The sequence below is a fragment of the Athalia rosae genome, chromosome 6 (genome assembly GCF_917208135.1).
Source record: "Athalia rosae chromosome 6, iyAthRosa1.1, whole genome shotgun sequence".
Taxonomy (NCBI): domain Eukaryota; kingdom Metazoa; phylum Arthropoda; class Insecta; order Hymenoptera; family Athaliidae; genus Athalia; species Athalia rosae.
This window is the reverse complement of record NC_064031.1, coordinates 112,773-125,413: the sequence shown is the minus strand read 5'-3', so window position 1 is coordinate 125,413 and position 12,641 is coordinate 112,773. Positions and strand designations below refer to the sequence as shown.

Genomic DNA, 12,641 nt, shown 5'->3' with positions numbered 1-12,641 from the left:
TCAAAAAATCATGCATGAAACTTTTTTGAGCCTATTTTGAAGAGGAGATCTTGGACTACAAAATGGCTATCTCAGAAGTTTTTTGCGATTTTCGTCAAGCTCCGTGGAGAACTTCGAAAAACTTGTTTTTCCTGAAGTTTCGCGACTCGGCACTCAAACCTACGCCGCGGGGTCAAAAATGACCTTGAGAGAAATTTTCAAAAGCCATTTTTAAGTCGAAGTCTCAACCTTTCCAGAATTATTTTTTTTTACATTTTTTCATCAAGTTACAGCATTTTGAAAGCCGGTATTATTTCGCCGAGTGCCGGGTGCGCCGTTATTTTGTTGCTGAGGTGATATGGGATCTGCAGAATTTCACCACCATTTCTCAATACCCAACTCGTCTTCGGGTACATACATTTGCTCAAAAATGTCGATGATTATAGTGTTTCGAATAAAGATCTCGCAGATGACGGGAAAGTACAAGGCATTTTATTGCTTTGATAAAGCTCAAGTTCTACGCCTCCACGAAGTATTGACTAAAATCAATGCTCTGTTTTTGAAAATAACTGCGGAACATTGTGCTAGAAAAGTAAACATCAAAAGCGGGTTGCTATGCAATTTTTATCAGATAGTACAATAGATAGACAAAGTAATTCAATAGACAAAATAATACCATGGATACAATATATCTATGATAACGCCTATAATAATGCACGTTTGTTCTGCGTTGTTATTGAAAACGACAAGTTTTCTCTTTTTCTTGGCGGGTTTTTTCCCCTTGTCAATTTGCAGAAATCATTTCTCTTCGGGTGACGTTGTAATTACCGTCGGCACAAACCCGTAAGGCGGTGAACAATCTCTTGTGCTGCCATTTTCGTTGCTGAGATTCACAGCTGAACTACCTTTTCTTCTTCTAACTGGCTTAGCAACTCTGTTGCACTTAACAATGAACTCCAGTTCTTCCTTCATTTCTTCTTTGAACGAAACCTGAAAGTAGCACATAATTTCGGCTACCAATTTGAAAGAATAAATGATATCGAATAATCCTCTACAATGATGTCATGTCCCAATAGCATACAACAGCGCTCTCTGATCTCTCTAATTGTAAGATTCATCAGACAAAGGCATGTAATTACTATCAACACCTCACAATCCTCTTTACTTATATTATTCCAGTTGTATTACGAAACAAAATTCATCAGGGATTTGAAAAGACCCAAAGTTCCATAATATATACATTTCCCATGGTCCGGCGCACGCGTCAATAATATGAACATCATAAACGATCGATGGTGCCCAGATGCAACTGCATGTGCAGCCACTTGAGGCGGTGGATACGGCAAGAATACTATGAAAAGCTAAAAAACAGTTCACCCTGATCCTGAAAAACTCGGACCAAAAATCCAATCTAGAAAACGGAAAACACTGAACACCCGCATCCCAGATAACTCCCGCCAACACTGATTGTGAGACATGAGGCCCAGCCCCCCAGTCCTCACGTTGTCCTAATCACCAGTAGAACGTCTTTTTCAGAACCCTGAATCAACCCTTAGCAAAATACCGCGCCCTCGTGATTATTCAAAATACAACTCCTCCAGAAGCTTTTCCAAATTCAGCAATACAAAAAACCCATCTAAAGCAGATCGACACACAGTGCGATCTTTAGAAGTCACCATTGAAGACATTTTTGACATCACTTTTGATCCAAGACGCAACTCTCGATAAAATATTTCGATCACTTAGAATAAATACGATCTCGAAATTCAACGGACACACTCAATATTCATTAAATTTAGTTTCATCCAACCTGATATTTAAATTCAGTTCTAAGAATGAATTTTATCTTCGAAAGATTTCGATCTAACGGATAATAAACTTATTGTTAGAAACCTCTGATGATTGAACAACTAATTGTAAAACACGATATTAATTTACGGTAAACCTGATTGAATCTTGTCAACCATTATCTACCAATTTCATGAATAACAATTAAAAAGACGAGTGTTGGCGTATCGACCAGGCAACTTGACCATTCGAAACTTACAAGGTGAAAAGTGTGCGGAAATCAAACCCGGTCAATGTAGAATCTAACTTCAAAAGGTATTAATAAAGAAACTCGGGTGAAAATCTAAAGAATATCTTCCAAATCAACGAGATTCATCACTGGATACTCACATTTTTATTGATCGCAGTGCAGCTGATTTCCCAAAGCAATTCCAAGGCAGTCCAAATGCAGGCCAATGCTGTTCCAACTATTAGAACAATGAAAACACCACCCACGTTTCCAGTTCCCAAAGCTTTTGCGTCCGACGTTGCCTTACCTTCCTGTACAGCGGATATTAAGGATATTCAATTGGTCACCTTTATTATACACTCGGCGAGATGAATTATAAAAACGGTGGCATCACATGGTAGAAAAGTAGATTATTACCTCGCATCTTCCACCTCCTCGTTTTTGCTTCCACCATTTGTTCTCTAGATCCTTAAGGACTCCTGTTTCCTGAAGTGTCAGAATCGTTGTGCTGAGCGCGTTGCGGTACGGTGAAACTAGAATTCCATGGAAATCGACGACAAGCTATCAATGTAGGTTTACATTGCTCCCTGCCAATTACGTAGCAGGCTCTTGCACGGAATTGATCAGAAGATTGGGATAAATTTTCTAGGTCTCATCTCTCATATTCTAGGTTCTCATTTCGACTTACACTTTTTCATAGCAATACCGTAACCTTTGGAGTCCAAGAGGGAACCCACTTCGTCAAGGTCACATTTTCTTTCAGCTTCATAGGCGATCGATGAAGACTCCATGAAAAAAGCGTATCCGCCCTCGAGAACTTTCGCAACACCGAGATCGTTTCTACCCATCAAAACTTCGTCAGCGTTTTCCCTCATGTATTCATACATCTTTTTGTAAGTTGGATGAGTGGATGCCTAATGGGTGAAAAGTTCACTACAATCCTAGATATGCTACAATTATGTAACCACCTAGAAAACTTCTATCCAACAATTCACGATCAATTATATAGTATAATTATAGATATATTTTGAATGGAATTTGGCGTTTCAGTTCCACACCATAAAGGGAACACAGATAGAAATACTCACTTTGAAAAAATCAATTGTAGAGCCACTCGCTTTTGCTCCATATTTTATCCCATGTTGGTTGGTTGCCAGATCCTCAACGTTTTTGATCAAAACTTGTTTCGATTCAATGACCAAAAACGCGGCCAAATTAGCCGTGTAAGCCTGCGTGATAATCAGGCAAAAGAACCACCATGATCCGGCCACCATACGAGTCGACAGACCTCTGGATTTTGAATAGAAATGAATTTCTACAATCAATTATAGATTATCCGAATCATAAATGACGATCACTCACATAGGGGCGATTTCAGAACCTTGCTGCATGAAAGCTCCAGCAAGAAACCAAAAGCAATTTTTCAATGACAACTGGTTTTCAAGCTCTCTGGGTTCCTCAATGCAAGGATAGGGATTGGTCCATTCATCCGGACATAACCGGCCAACGACCCAAAGAAGAAGACTCACGACCACGTACGCTGCTGTTGTGTATAGCCAAACTTCGATTGAATATGGCGATAAGAAGGCAAATAGACTAGACCCAGCTGGTCTTGGTTTCACGAATAGGATGCTAATTCCTGATGAAATAAAACAAAAGCCTTAAGCCTTCTACCAGCCAACCTGACAAAGAATACGATGCAAAAAACTGATAGAAAAACTGACGAGAAATTATTCGATTCAACAGGGATGAAAAAAAAAAGATCGCTTGTACACAGTTATTTCATGATTGAATGCGATTTTCCATCATACCTAAGTTCATGAAAGGCATTGTGAAGTCTACGGCCTCTTGACGATCAGCTGTGATCGTCAAATCGCAAATCGCTAGATCAGCTACCTGAAATAACACTTTTTTCTGTTTGTACGAAACAATCGTAGATTTATGCAACGATTATACCATTGGAAAAAATGTAAGGAAAAATAGAATTCTATATTCGTAGATTATTACAAACTTTGAATAACTCACGCCATCCATTATTTTACGAATCAGCCCATCGAATTCTCCGGTTGCTGGATCCTTGGACCCATATACCTCATCCGACTCTACGAAGGTGTAATTGAATCCAAGTTTTTTTGCTACTTCTTGAATTATGTCGATACCAAAACCCTCGTATCTGTCATTTCCCGTCTCCATAGTTGCTGATTCTTTGAGCATTGCGTAGGGGGGTGTCTACAAAAATTGATTCATAGGAGAGATTATGACTATCATTAGTATTATGATTTTTCTTTTATTTCCCTATTTTCCTGTATACCCATGGCTATTTCCAATATACTTATTTTCAAGAAACTAACCAGAGCTATCAGTACGATAAATGTTTTGTTACGGAGACTTGGCTCTCCGACTTCCAAAGCAGCCATACTAGGCAGATAATCAATTCCGTTCGTGATATTCCATATTCCGATTTTCTGAATTCCCTTCAAATTCAAATTGATCAATTCCAGTTCAAAGTTACTTCGATAGCCAGCAGGATCAAATTTAATCAGTCCGGTGAGCCCTCTGATTTCGGTCTGAAAATGATTCAGGTCTTTAAATTTGCTGACGCTACCAATAACGTCCAGATCTTTTGGAGCAAATTCTTCTGTGATTCTGCTTTTTTCATTAATTTATCATACTATACCGATCTCATGAAGTTCATCAAACTTGAACCGTGTTCCCAGCTCTCAAGGTTGTTACACAGCGACAGTTTTACATCGGCCATAATGGCGTCGTCGAGCTGTTTCAAAGCTCTTCCGAATAATTGAACACCGTCGTAAACTAAGGCTGCTTCAACCGTTAACTGAGAGGGACTTTCCAGTCCCCAATCCAGTATGTCTCTATTAAATGTTTCGGTGACGTAAGGATCTTCCGGGTTTACCAAACGAAATCCAGTCAAATTTGTTCCCCCGTATTGATACGGCTCAAGATCAATCGTCTGCAGATCCTGTTAAATTATATTTTTACAATTCGAATACAAAACCACTTCTCATTACAAACAATGTAAACATTCCTCACCAACGAAGCGATTATATAGCTATGCTTGTTTGACATGATTCCAACTTGTTGCGCCTGCTTTAGAACCTCCGGCAGAATATCTATTGAGCAATCCAAGACTATGTTCGGATCTTCGGAGGCCTTGATCATCCGCAAAACCTCCCTGAAGAATTATAGTTTGCTTATATTAGTGTTATACCCACAAATTTTCAACCAGAAGTTGGTCAAATTGTACCTGTAATCGGGCCCTTCGGGCAACTGTCTAATGGTAACGGTATGCCCATGAATGTCCGATCTTTTTAAAAGTTGATTCATCCGGATTAAATTTTCCGTATTCTGATAAAGTATGGTAAAAGTGTTCCAATTGTAATCCGTGACTAGTTGCAAATAAATCTGTAATAACAAAATATTTCATATCGTTGAAGGGGTTGCGAGTGTTTTCATAACACCAAGGGATCAACGGCAAGACCCTACCGCGGCGAGCGTTTGCGAATACGGATATAAATTAACAAGTCCATTTCCCCGGCTTTGCTGAGGTTCCCACCTCGCAGCGATGTGTGGAATTTCCATGGTATCGCACATGGTTTGCACGTGTCTAGCCGCTATCTTATCTTGTGGTCCAAATATCGCCGCTATCCCAGCGTTCGCCAAATTACAAACTGAAGCAAACGGTATCGTGCCATGTCAGAAATTTCCTTACTCGACAACAAAATATCGGATCGGAATATGATAAAATAACAAGCAGGGCTCAACCGGGATTTGAACCCGGGACCTCTCGCACCCAAAGCGAGAATCATACCCCTAGACCATTGAGCCGTATACTATTGCGGGAGCGGTCTTAAAGTATACAATACAACTCACCGTCGTGTGCTACATCGTAAGGGTCATTACCAATAGTGACCAGTTCCGTTTTAACGAACTGATTGGGCAAGTCATCGTTGCCATGTCGTTCCTCATTCAACGACCTTGTCGACAATTCGAAAGCTTTTACCACCATGGGATTCTCTTCGTAAAGTCCACCTGTGTTGCGCGCACAATTCCATAAGTAATTGTACACACGATTGAATAAAAAATCATGAAATTTAAAAATTCGCTCAACCGCAACCTAAGTGAATTCATATACTCACCTATTATTACTGTTTTTCCGAATCCAAAAACGCCAGATGGCAAAAATGCCATCAAAATGAATCGCATCAACATGGTACAACCATTCTGAAAATAACTTTGTACGATACATAATTTTCTCATCAGAGTTCGATGGAATGGTGATCGAATAAAGGATTTAGGATTTCACATAGTCATGAAAAAATGATCAAGTTTCAATTGGAAGAAGAAACAAAAATGTTTCAACACAAAACATAATCCATCGACTGTGGGATTGATTGCAGTTTCCCTTTCAGGGGCGCTTGATCTGAGGATACAATTATTGTTTTCAAAATAGTAGTGAAAAATAAAGTATGACGAGGGTCAAAAGCCAAAGCCGTCGCGTCTACATGTATTATGTGTCTGTAGAATGAATCGAGACCCACAGGAACAAGGTGCTTTTGAAAATCAAAATGGATCAGCAGACCTTTTTTGAGAGCGATAGATACCTATGTATTAGAATCACACCGATTTGTGTATTCTTAGCTCGCGTTTGCTACGCTAATTGAACGAGGGGCGACTCTTTTCAAAGACGCCTCTTTTTTTTATTACCTGCCTATCGTCAGTCATTTGACGAATTTTGGCTAGTAGAGTTTGATGATTTGCCGATACCATATGTTTACTTCATTTTTCGATTGCTTCCTCACGACCATCAAAAAAAAAAACTAAGACGTCACAAGCTCCCATATCAAATTTTCGAAACCCTTTTACCGGTAGAAAAATATCTCAGATTCCATTACAATTTGATTTTTAAAAGTACATTATTTTATTATACATTTTTAACCAATTACTTCAAAATCAAAATTGCATCACATCAGGCTAGCGGTATTGGCATATGCGCCCATTCTTTTCAATGTTATACGTACGCACGTACGTACTTGGCCCGTGACCCCACCCAGCCCTTGACCTGTACCTATATGTATGTATAAAATAAATGTTCGTCGCATGCGATGATTGACTTTTTTCACATATAACTTTTGTATGCATCGCCAGTTTTTTCTATCGAATTTTGTTAGCTTGTACAGGATTTGTTAATCATTATATACCATACTACGTATCAGAGAAGTAGGTAAACTTAAAGAAGTTATGTGTTATCAGTAAGGGGGTGTCTGATGGCTCGCGATCATTTCCATCGAACTCAACGATTTAGCGGACTTCCATGACTATAATTATAAAACATTTTAGCGTAGAAAAAACTCATTCGTTCACCAAGAATGCACAGACATTATGTTATACTCATACAGCGACGCTGATATATTATTAGCCGCTCGACTTCGCGACGTTCACATTATTCTGGGGTACGGAATGACTATAGTGCTGAACCAATGTATCTATAGCTGAACGAATCCGCGACATAGATTCCATGACTTGACTAACTACAGAAGATAACATTATACAGGTGTAATATCGTTAGTTGAATAAAGAGTACAGAAGATAATGTTCGCAGCTTAATACCTGATCATTGATGATTTTTGGTGATTGTCAAATCAAGAAATCCAAAATTTCTTTCGAATGAGAAAGAAACTAGCGTTCGATATTTCGACATAGTATTTCAGCCAAAATTTCAATCGACTGCGGTAATTTAATGCAATGGTGAATCTGATACTTCGTCAAGTTCGAAACAGAAGTAATAAAAAGCCGAGAGGAAAGGAAATGGAAAGGCTTCGCTTTATTCATTAGGTATATTGATAGTCCAACCATCTAGCAGCGCAGCTATTAACCCGGCTTGTTTTGCCAATTTAATCGTCTGCCAAGGTTACTACCGGCCCCACTCGTCCTTTTGCGGGGTATGACTTTCAACACGAACAATGGTCTCGTGCAACCGCCAAGAAACGTAGCGATGCACGATGATCGACTTCATAAGATAATCAATGGGCTGATAAGAATGGCATTCCCAAATTTTAACGCTATACACGACAATGACGAGCAATTTGTGAATGGTTGGAATTTCGCGTTTTAGAAAACTAGTTTTTACTACAGTGTTATTTCCTTCATACTACAGATCTTTCTTGCATACAAAAAAAAACGGAGCAGTCTCGTTTTCTGTTTTTGTTCTAGTGAATTTTGCAGACGTTCAAAAAATAAGGGTGCCGGAACATTGTATTGGTAAAAGCTCGCCAAAATACAACTGGCATAGCTTGATTCACTGGAATATGAGTAATGAATATTTCGAAACCGGGCAACATGTGCGCTTCAAATATTGTTGGCAGTTTAACTTTTCCTTGAATATACAGACCTATACAATTCCGACTTCCGGGGAGCCTAGATTTTATTCCGATATACTTCAACCAATTTCGTATTTTGAAAGACGCAATCGTAACTTTAGCTGTCACTAATACGTTCAGGTAAGGAAATTTTGTTTTTTTCTTTGCAATTCTCATATAACCGAATATTCCAAAAGATTCTTTCGGCTGATTTTGCATTACTTTTTCTATTGATCACATAGACAGCTGTGCTGTCCATTATTACAACACTGCTTGACGTAGACGAAACTGCGAGAAGAAATTGCGTTACAACTCTGGAAATATGACACCCGCCGTTCATTGGATATACTGAAAAATTTTGCGTGGTTACATTTCTCTTTGAATTACATCTCATTCGACGTTTTCATACCGTGTTATCTTAGCTATTCATAGGTATAATACACGAGAAATTTGAGCCATTTATTCTCGTGCGGCTCATCAGAATCGGCAATATTTCGTTGATTCTCACGCGAATGATTGACAGAAATAAAAATATGAAGAATAATAGTAATAATCATGAGATAATGAGTACAGCAATACGACAGCAACAGCGACTACACCGCGGCGATGATGAGGGGAATGGAGATTCCAGCAAGTAGAGATTAAAGAAAAATTAACCAGTGGTACTTTTGGAACGGAATTTCAACAAGCGAAGGGGAGTAATTATATTCGAAAAATTAACGTTCACGATCAGCTGATTAGCCTTTAATGCTATCAAAGGGTCGGAAGAACAAAACAAAAACAAATACGAATAAATAACGGGCAAGCAGCTTATTGTTGTTAGAAGAATAACGCGGATGCTCATGAGTCGTATCACAAGTTAAGACGGTTCTAAAGCAGCTTCTATACACCCATCTTACCTAGATATCACGATTTCGAATAATAAACTAGCCTTCCCTGAGGTTGAAGAAACTCAAAAGCTCGTTCTAAAAATCGCCGAAGACTCGCTACTTCCCCCTGCAGCACTTCACCAACAAATACCAAACTTTTGCGCAACTACCAACGCGCATCCATTCTCAACGTGTGCTTAATTTGGATCTCATCTTTTCTTTTTCTTCCATTTATTGTACCTATACATTCAAGCTTCATTCATCAACGAAAAAACAAAATCACAGAAGGATCAAGATTACCGAAGACAAATGGCCAACTTTGATTATTAACTTTTGAATTGGGTGAATGAATAAATGAATAAAAAAATAGGTAATCCAAAGATAGTAGATAGGAAATCACGTTTCGGTAAAAATTAATTGCATATAAAAAACATTCCATCTGTAGAAAGCTCGCCCAACTGAGAAAGACCGATGTAATTTTTCCCAATTCATTTTAAAATTTTCATTCACTCTGTAAGTGTATTATTATAGGAAAATATCAGAATAGAATAATTACCTAAAACTGTGATCTTAATATTATTAATTAGCCGTAAAAAGTTTTCTTACCCTACGCAACTTCGCGTACAGCGAAGCGAAAAGCACAGAAACGCTTGTCAACTCAGTTTTCGTGAGGAACAAGAGTAAATAATTTCGAGCTGATTCAGAACAGAAAAGGATTCTCAAAATAGGTATCTGACAGATCGTTACTCGTACGCAGAACGATTCCGGTATAATGACGTCAAATGTTGGACGAGTCAAACCGGTTACCATTATACCCGGAGATAATAATGTAGACGACATAAGAAAAATTCGCGAAATGACAATGATGACCTTCTCGGGACTCTTGAAGGGTGCAGTCTTGCGTTCGTTCGGGTGTGCAATTTAAGGGGAGCATATACTTTAGATAGGAATTCTGTCGAGTTCACCTCAGGCGCGAACAAGCCTATTATATCGACCTTTGGATATCACCGATGATTAATAAAAAGAATTTGCCGATCAAAATTCCTAGACACTAGAAGCAGTGAGGTGTTGACAATGTCTTTAATTCATCTGATGATAACAAATCTGATGATTACAAATTTTGAATTTCTTAGGACGTGTTCCGTAACTCCACCTCTTTACAGTATGTTATACGGGTTCTTTATATGCTCCGTTTTCTATTCGCAAATTACACGATTTTTTCGTCGTACATCACTATCAGATTTATCAACTTTCGCATTCCATCAGTCAAGTGGTATTATTTGGGTTTGGTTTTAAAATGGCGAGGAATAACAGTGCTGAATAAAATTCACAGGCAGTGTATAAAAAAAAAAGTGCTTTACTAGAGAAGGAACAGTATTTTATTTGTGCGAGTTTTATCGTCACCAATGCATAGAACGGTAGTTAATTCCTGTTAGAATTGAACAAAGTGTGACAATGCAAAACCTTCCGTTTGCTCATTATTCCGCCTCTCACGATTTTATAGAGCCCGTTCGATCCTTTGACGAGAGCATATTCCTCGTCAAAAAGCGCTACTAAAGAATGTGAAACACAGAAGCTCCCAATACAATTACAAAAAGTAAATCTAACCAGACCCGGGTTCTCAACATTGTTTTGACAAAGTAACTCCGGATACTCAAACTTCTCGTCAATGAATCCTGACGCCACTTCGTATCTTCTATGGTGTTCTACTAAGTGAATGATTGCCGACAAACACCTCGTGCCCTCGTCCTGTTTTTCAGCAATCACCTTGACCAATTCATGCTGAGGATGCCTGAGTTTCTTCAAGGATTCTTCGATCGCGCTTGCCTTCGATGCGACGTCCGAAGCTTCTAAATGCACCGAGTACTCTTCTATCGTTGGTAGCAAAATCTTCGATTGCACCTTCGTGAAGTTTGTAGCTAACTCAGTAGCGTAATGGCATAACGACTTGCTGTTCTTTGGATAATTTTGGAGAATTTCAACCTCCCGTTCAAGCTGGGATGTCATATTCTGACGCGATTCTATCCAGAGGTCATACCTGTCCCCGGTTAAGGGTACGTTGAAGTTCCATTTTTTAACCAATAAACCTCCTAGCTGTTTATTTACCGAGTGACGAACCTGCGATACGAATTCTTCAAGTCTCTCCCTTTCATTGAGAGCATCAGTCAAGGACTTGGCGTTCACCCAATCGCAGTTCTGATCCGCAACATAATATCTCCTGAGGTTGTCAGCGTCGTTAAGAACGTAACTCGCGGTATGCGCGTATAAAAGTTTTTCGGGACCAGTCCAGGTCTTGGGTTCTCTGCCTTGAAAAATAAGATCAACAACCTCCGGAAAATTAATAAACTTACGAAACGGAAGATGTTCCTTCGACGAATCGTTCAATAAAGCTTCGTAGCTCTGGTAATAATGACGTTCTTGTTCAGTGTGTGTCGCAATTAATGTTACGAGACAATCGAGCTCCTGACCTTGACGCAGTCGCTCCTTTTCGCCGATATCAGTTACAATATTAGTAAGACATTGCTTGATTCTATTAGTCGGTGAACCTTCTTCCATCAACCACTGATCTTCCAAATTATTGTATTTCGTTAAATTCGATTCTTTGTCCTTCCACTGAAGCTCGTGCAGATCGCCCACGTCTTTGGGTAAAAATCTGTTCAGCTCGTCTGCCCATCCTGACTTGACTAACGAATCGAATTTCCGTATACATTCCATTTCGGAGGTGAAAATTTTGCCGATCCTTACGTGATGATCGAAGGCTCCCGATTCTATGAACGATCTTTTTTGTTGCCCGTACACAACACCGGTCGTAACTAGAACGGCAATTGACAGCAATATTGACATGACGTTCAAGTAGCCACACACAAATCTCAACTTCTTCTGGGTCAACCGATTTCTGTCACGATTCCTACGCAGTTCTCTGTTTGCACACGCTCCAACACTTGCGACAACTCGCTGAAAATATACGATATGATACGATCATAGTAAATGACCGAATATCCCCCCCCCCCCCGGGCAATGATCTTTTTATTTACTTTTTCTTTATAATTTATTTACGTGCAGGACCGGTTTCTGCGTCATGATCTTGTGTAAATGCTATCGGTCAATTTGCAGATAACATGCGCCATGGTTTTTCTGCAAAATCAATAGTGATGTACTCGCAATTTCGAGTTTTGTTCCGTACTGTTTCAATGGGACTTCCGCGTCGTACGGAAACTATCGATCGAAGAGACCTTACCTTAGAGGAAACAATCAAACCAAAAAGTTATCGCTATGATCTGACAATCGCTAATGAGATTGAAAATTATAAGCACACGAATTATAATAATAATGCAGTGATACTGAGGATAATGATACTGATGCTACTATTGGCAACGCCCCTATGAAGGACCATGGGTG

General features: G+C 39.2%; 1 protein-coding gene and 1 non-coding gene across 4 annotated transcripts; both read right to left on the bottom strand.

Annotated features, from left to right (window-relative positions):
• Positions 1–584: 584 nt before the first annotated feature.
• LOC105683172 (glutamate receptor ionotropic, kainate 2-like) lies at positions 585–10,067 on the bottom strand. Of its 3 annotated transcripts, none has more exons than XM_012395606.3 (16): positions 9,849–10,067; positions 6,154–6,238; positions 5,888–6,046; positions 5,501–5,685; positions 5,262–5,419; positions 5,048–5,189; positions 4,674–4,976; positions 4,348–4,563; positions 4,022–4,225; positions 3,808–3,892; positions 3,359–3,635; positions 3,085–3,286; positions 2,685–2,910; positions 2,414–2,529; positions 2,158–2,307; positions 585–969 (listed from the first exon to the last, which is right to left on the bottom strand). In XM_012395606.3, the coding sequence occupies exons 1-16, from the start codon at positions 10,050–10,052 to the stop codon at positions 778–780; spliced, it is 2,904 nt and encodes a 967-aa protein (XP_012251029.3). In that variant the 5' UTR covers positions 10,053–10,067; the 3' UTR covers positions 585–777. The 3 variants fall into 3 exon arrangements, with proteins under 3 accessions (XP_012251029.3, XP_012251027.2, XP_012251025.2); XM_012395604.3 differs by lacking the exon at positions 9,849–10,067 and adding an exon at positions 9,273–9,758 and having other exon boundaries at positions 6,154–6,248; XM_012395602.3 differs by lacking the exon at positions 9,849–10,067 and adding an exon at positions 9,273–9,758.
• On the bottom strand, positions 5,771–5,842 carry Trnap-ugg. Its single transcript has one exon. It is a non-coding gene; the product is annotated as a tRNA-Pro (tRNA).
• Positions 10,068–12,641: the final 2,574 nt, after the last annotated feature.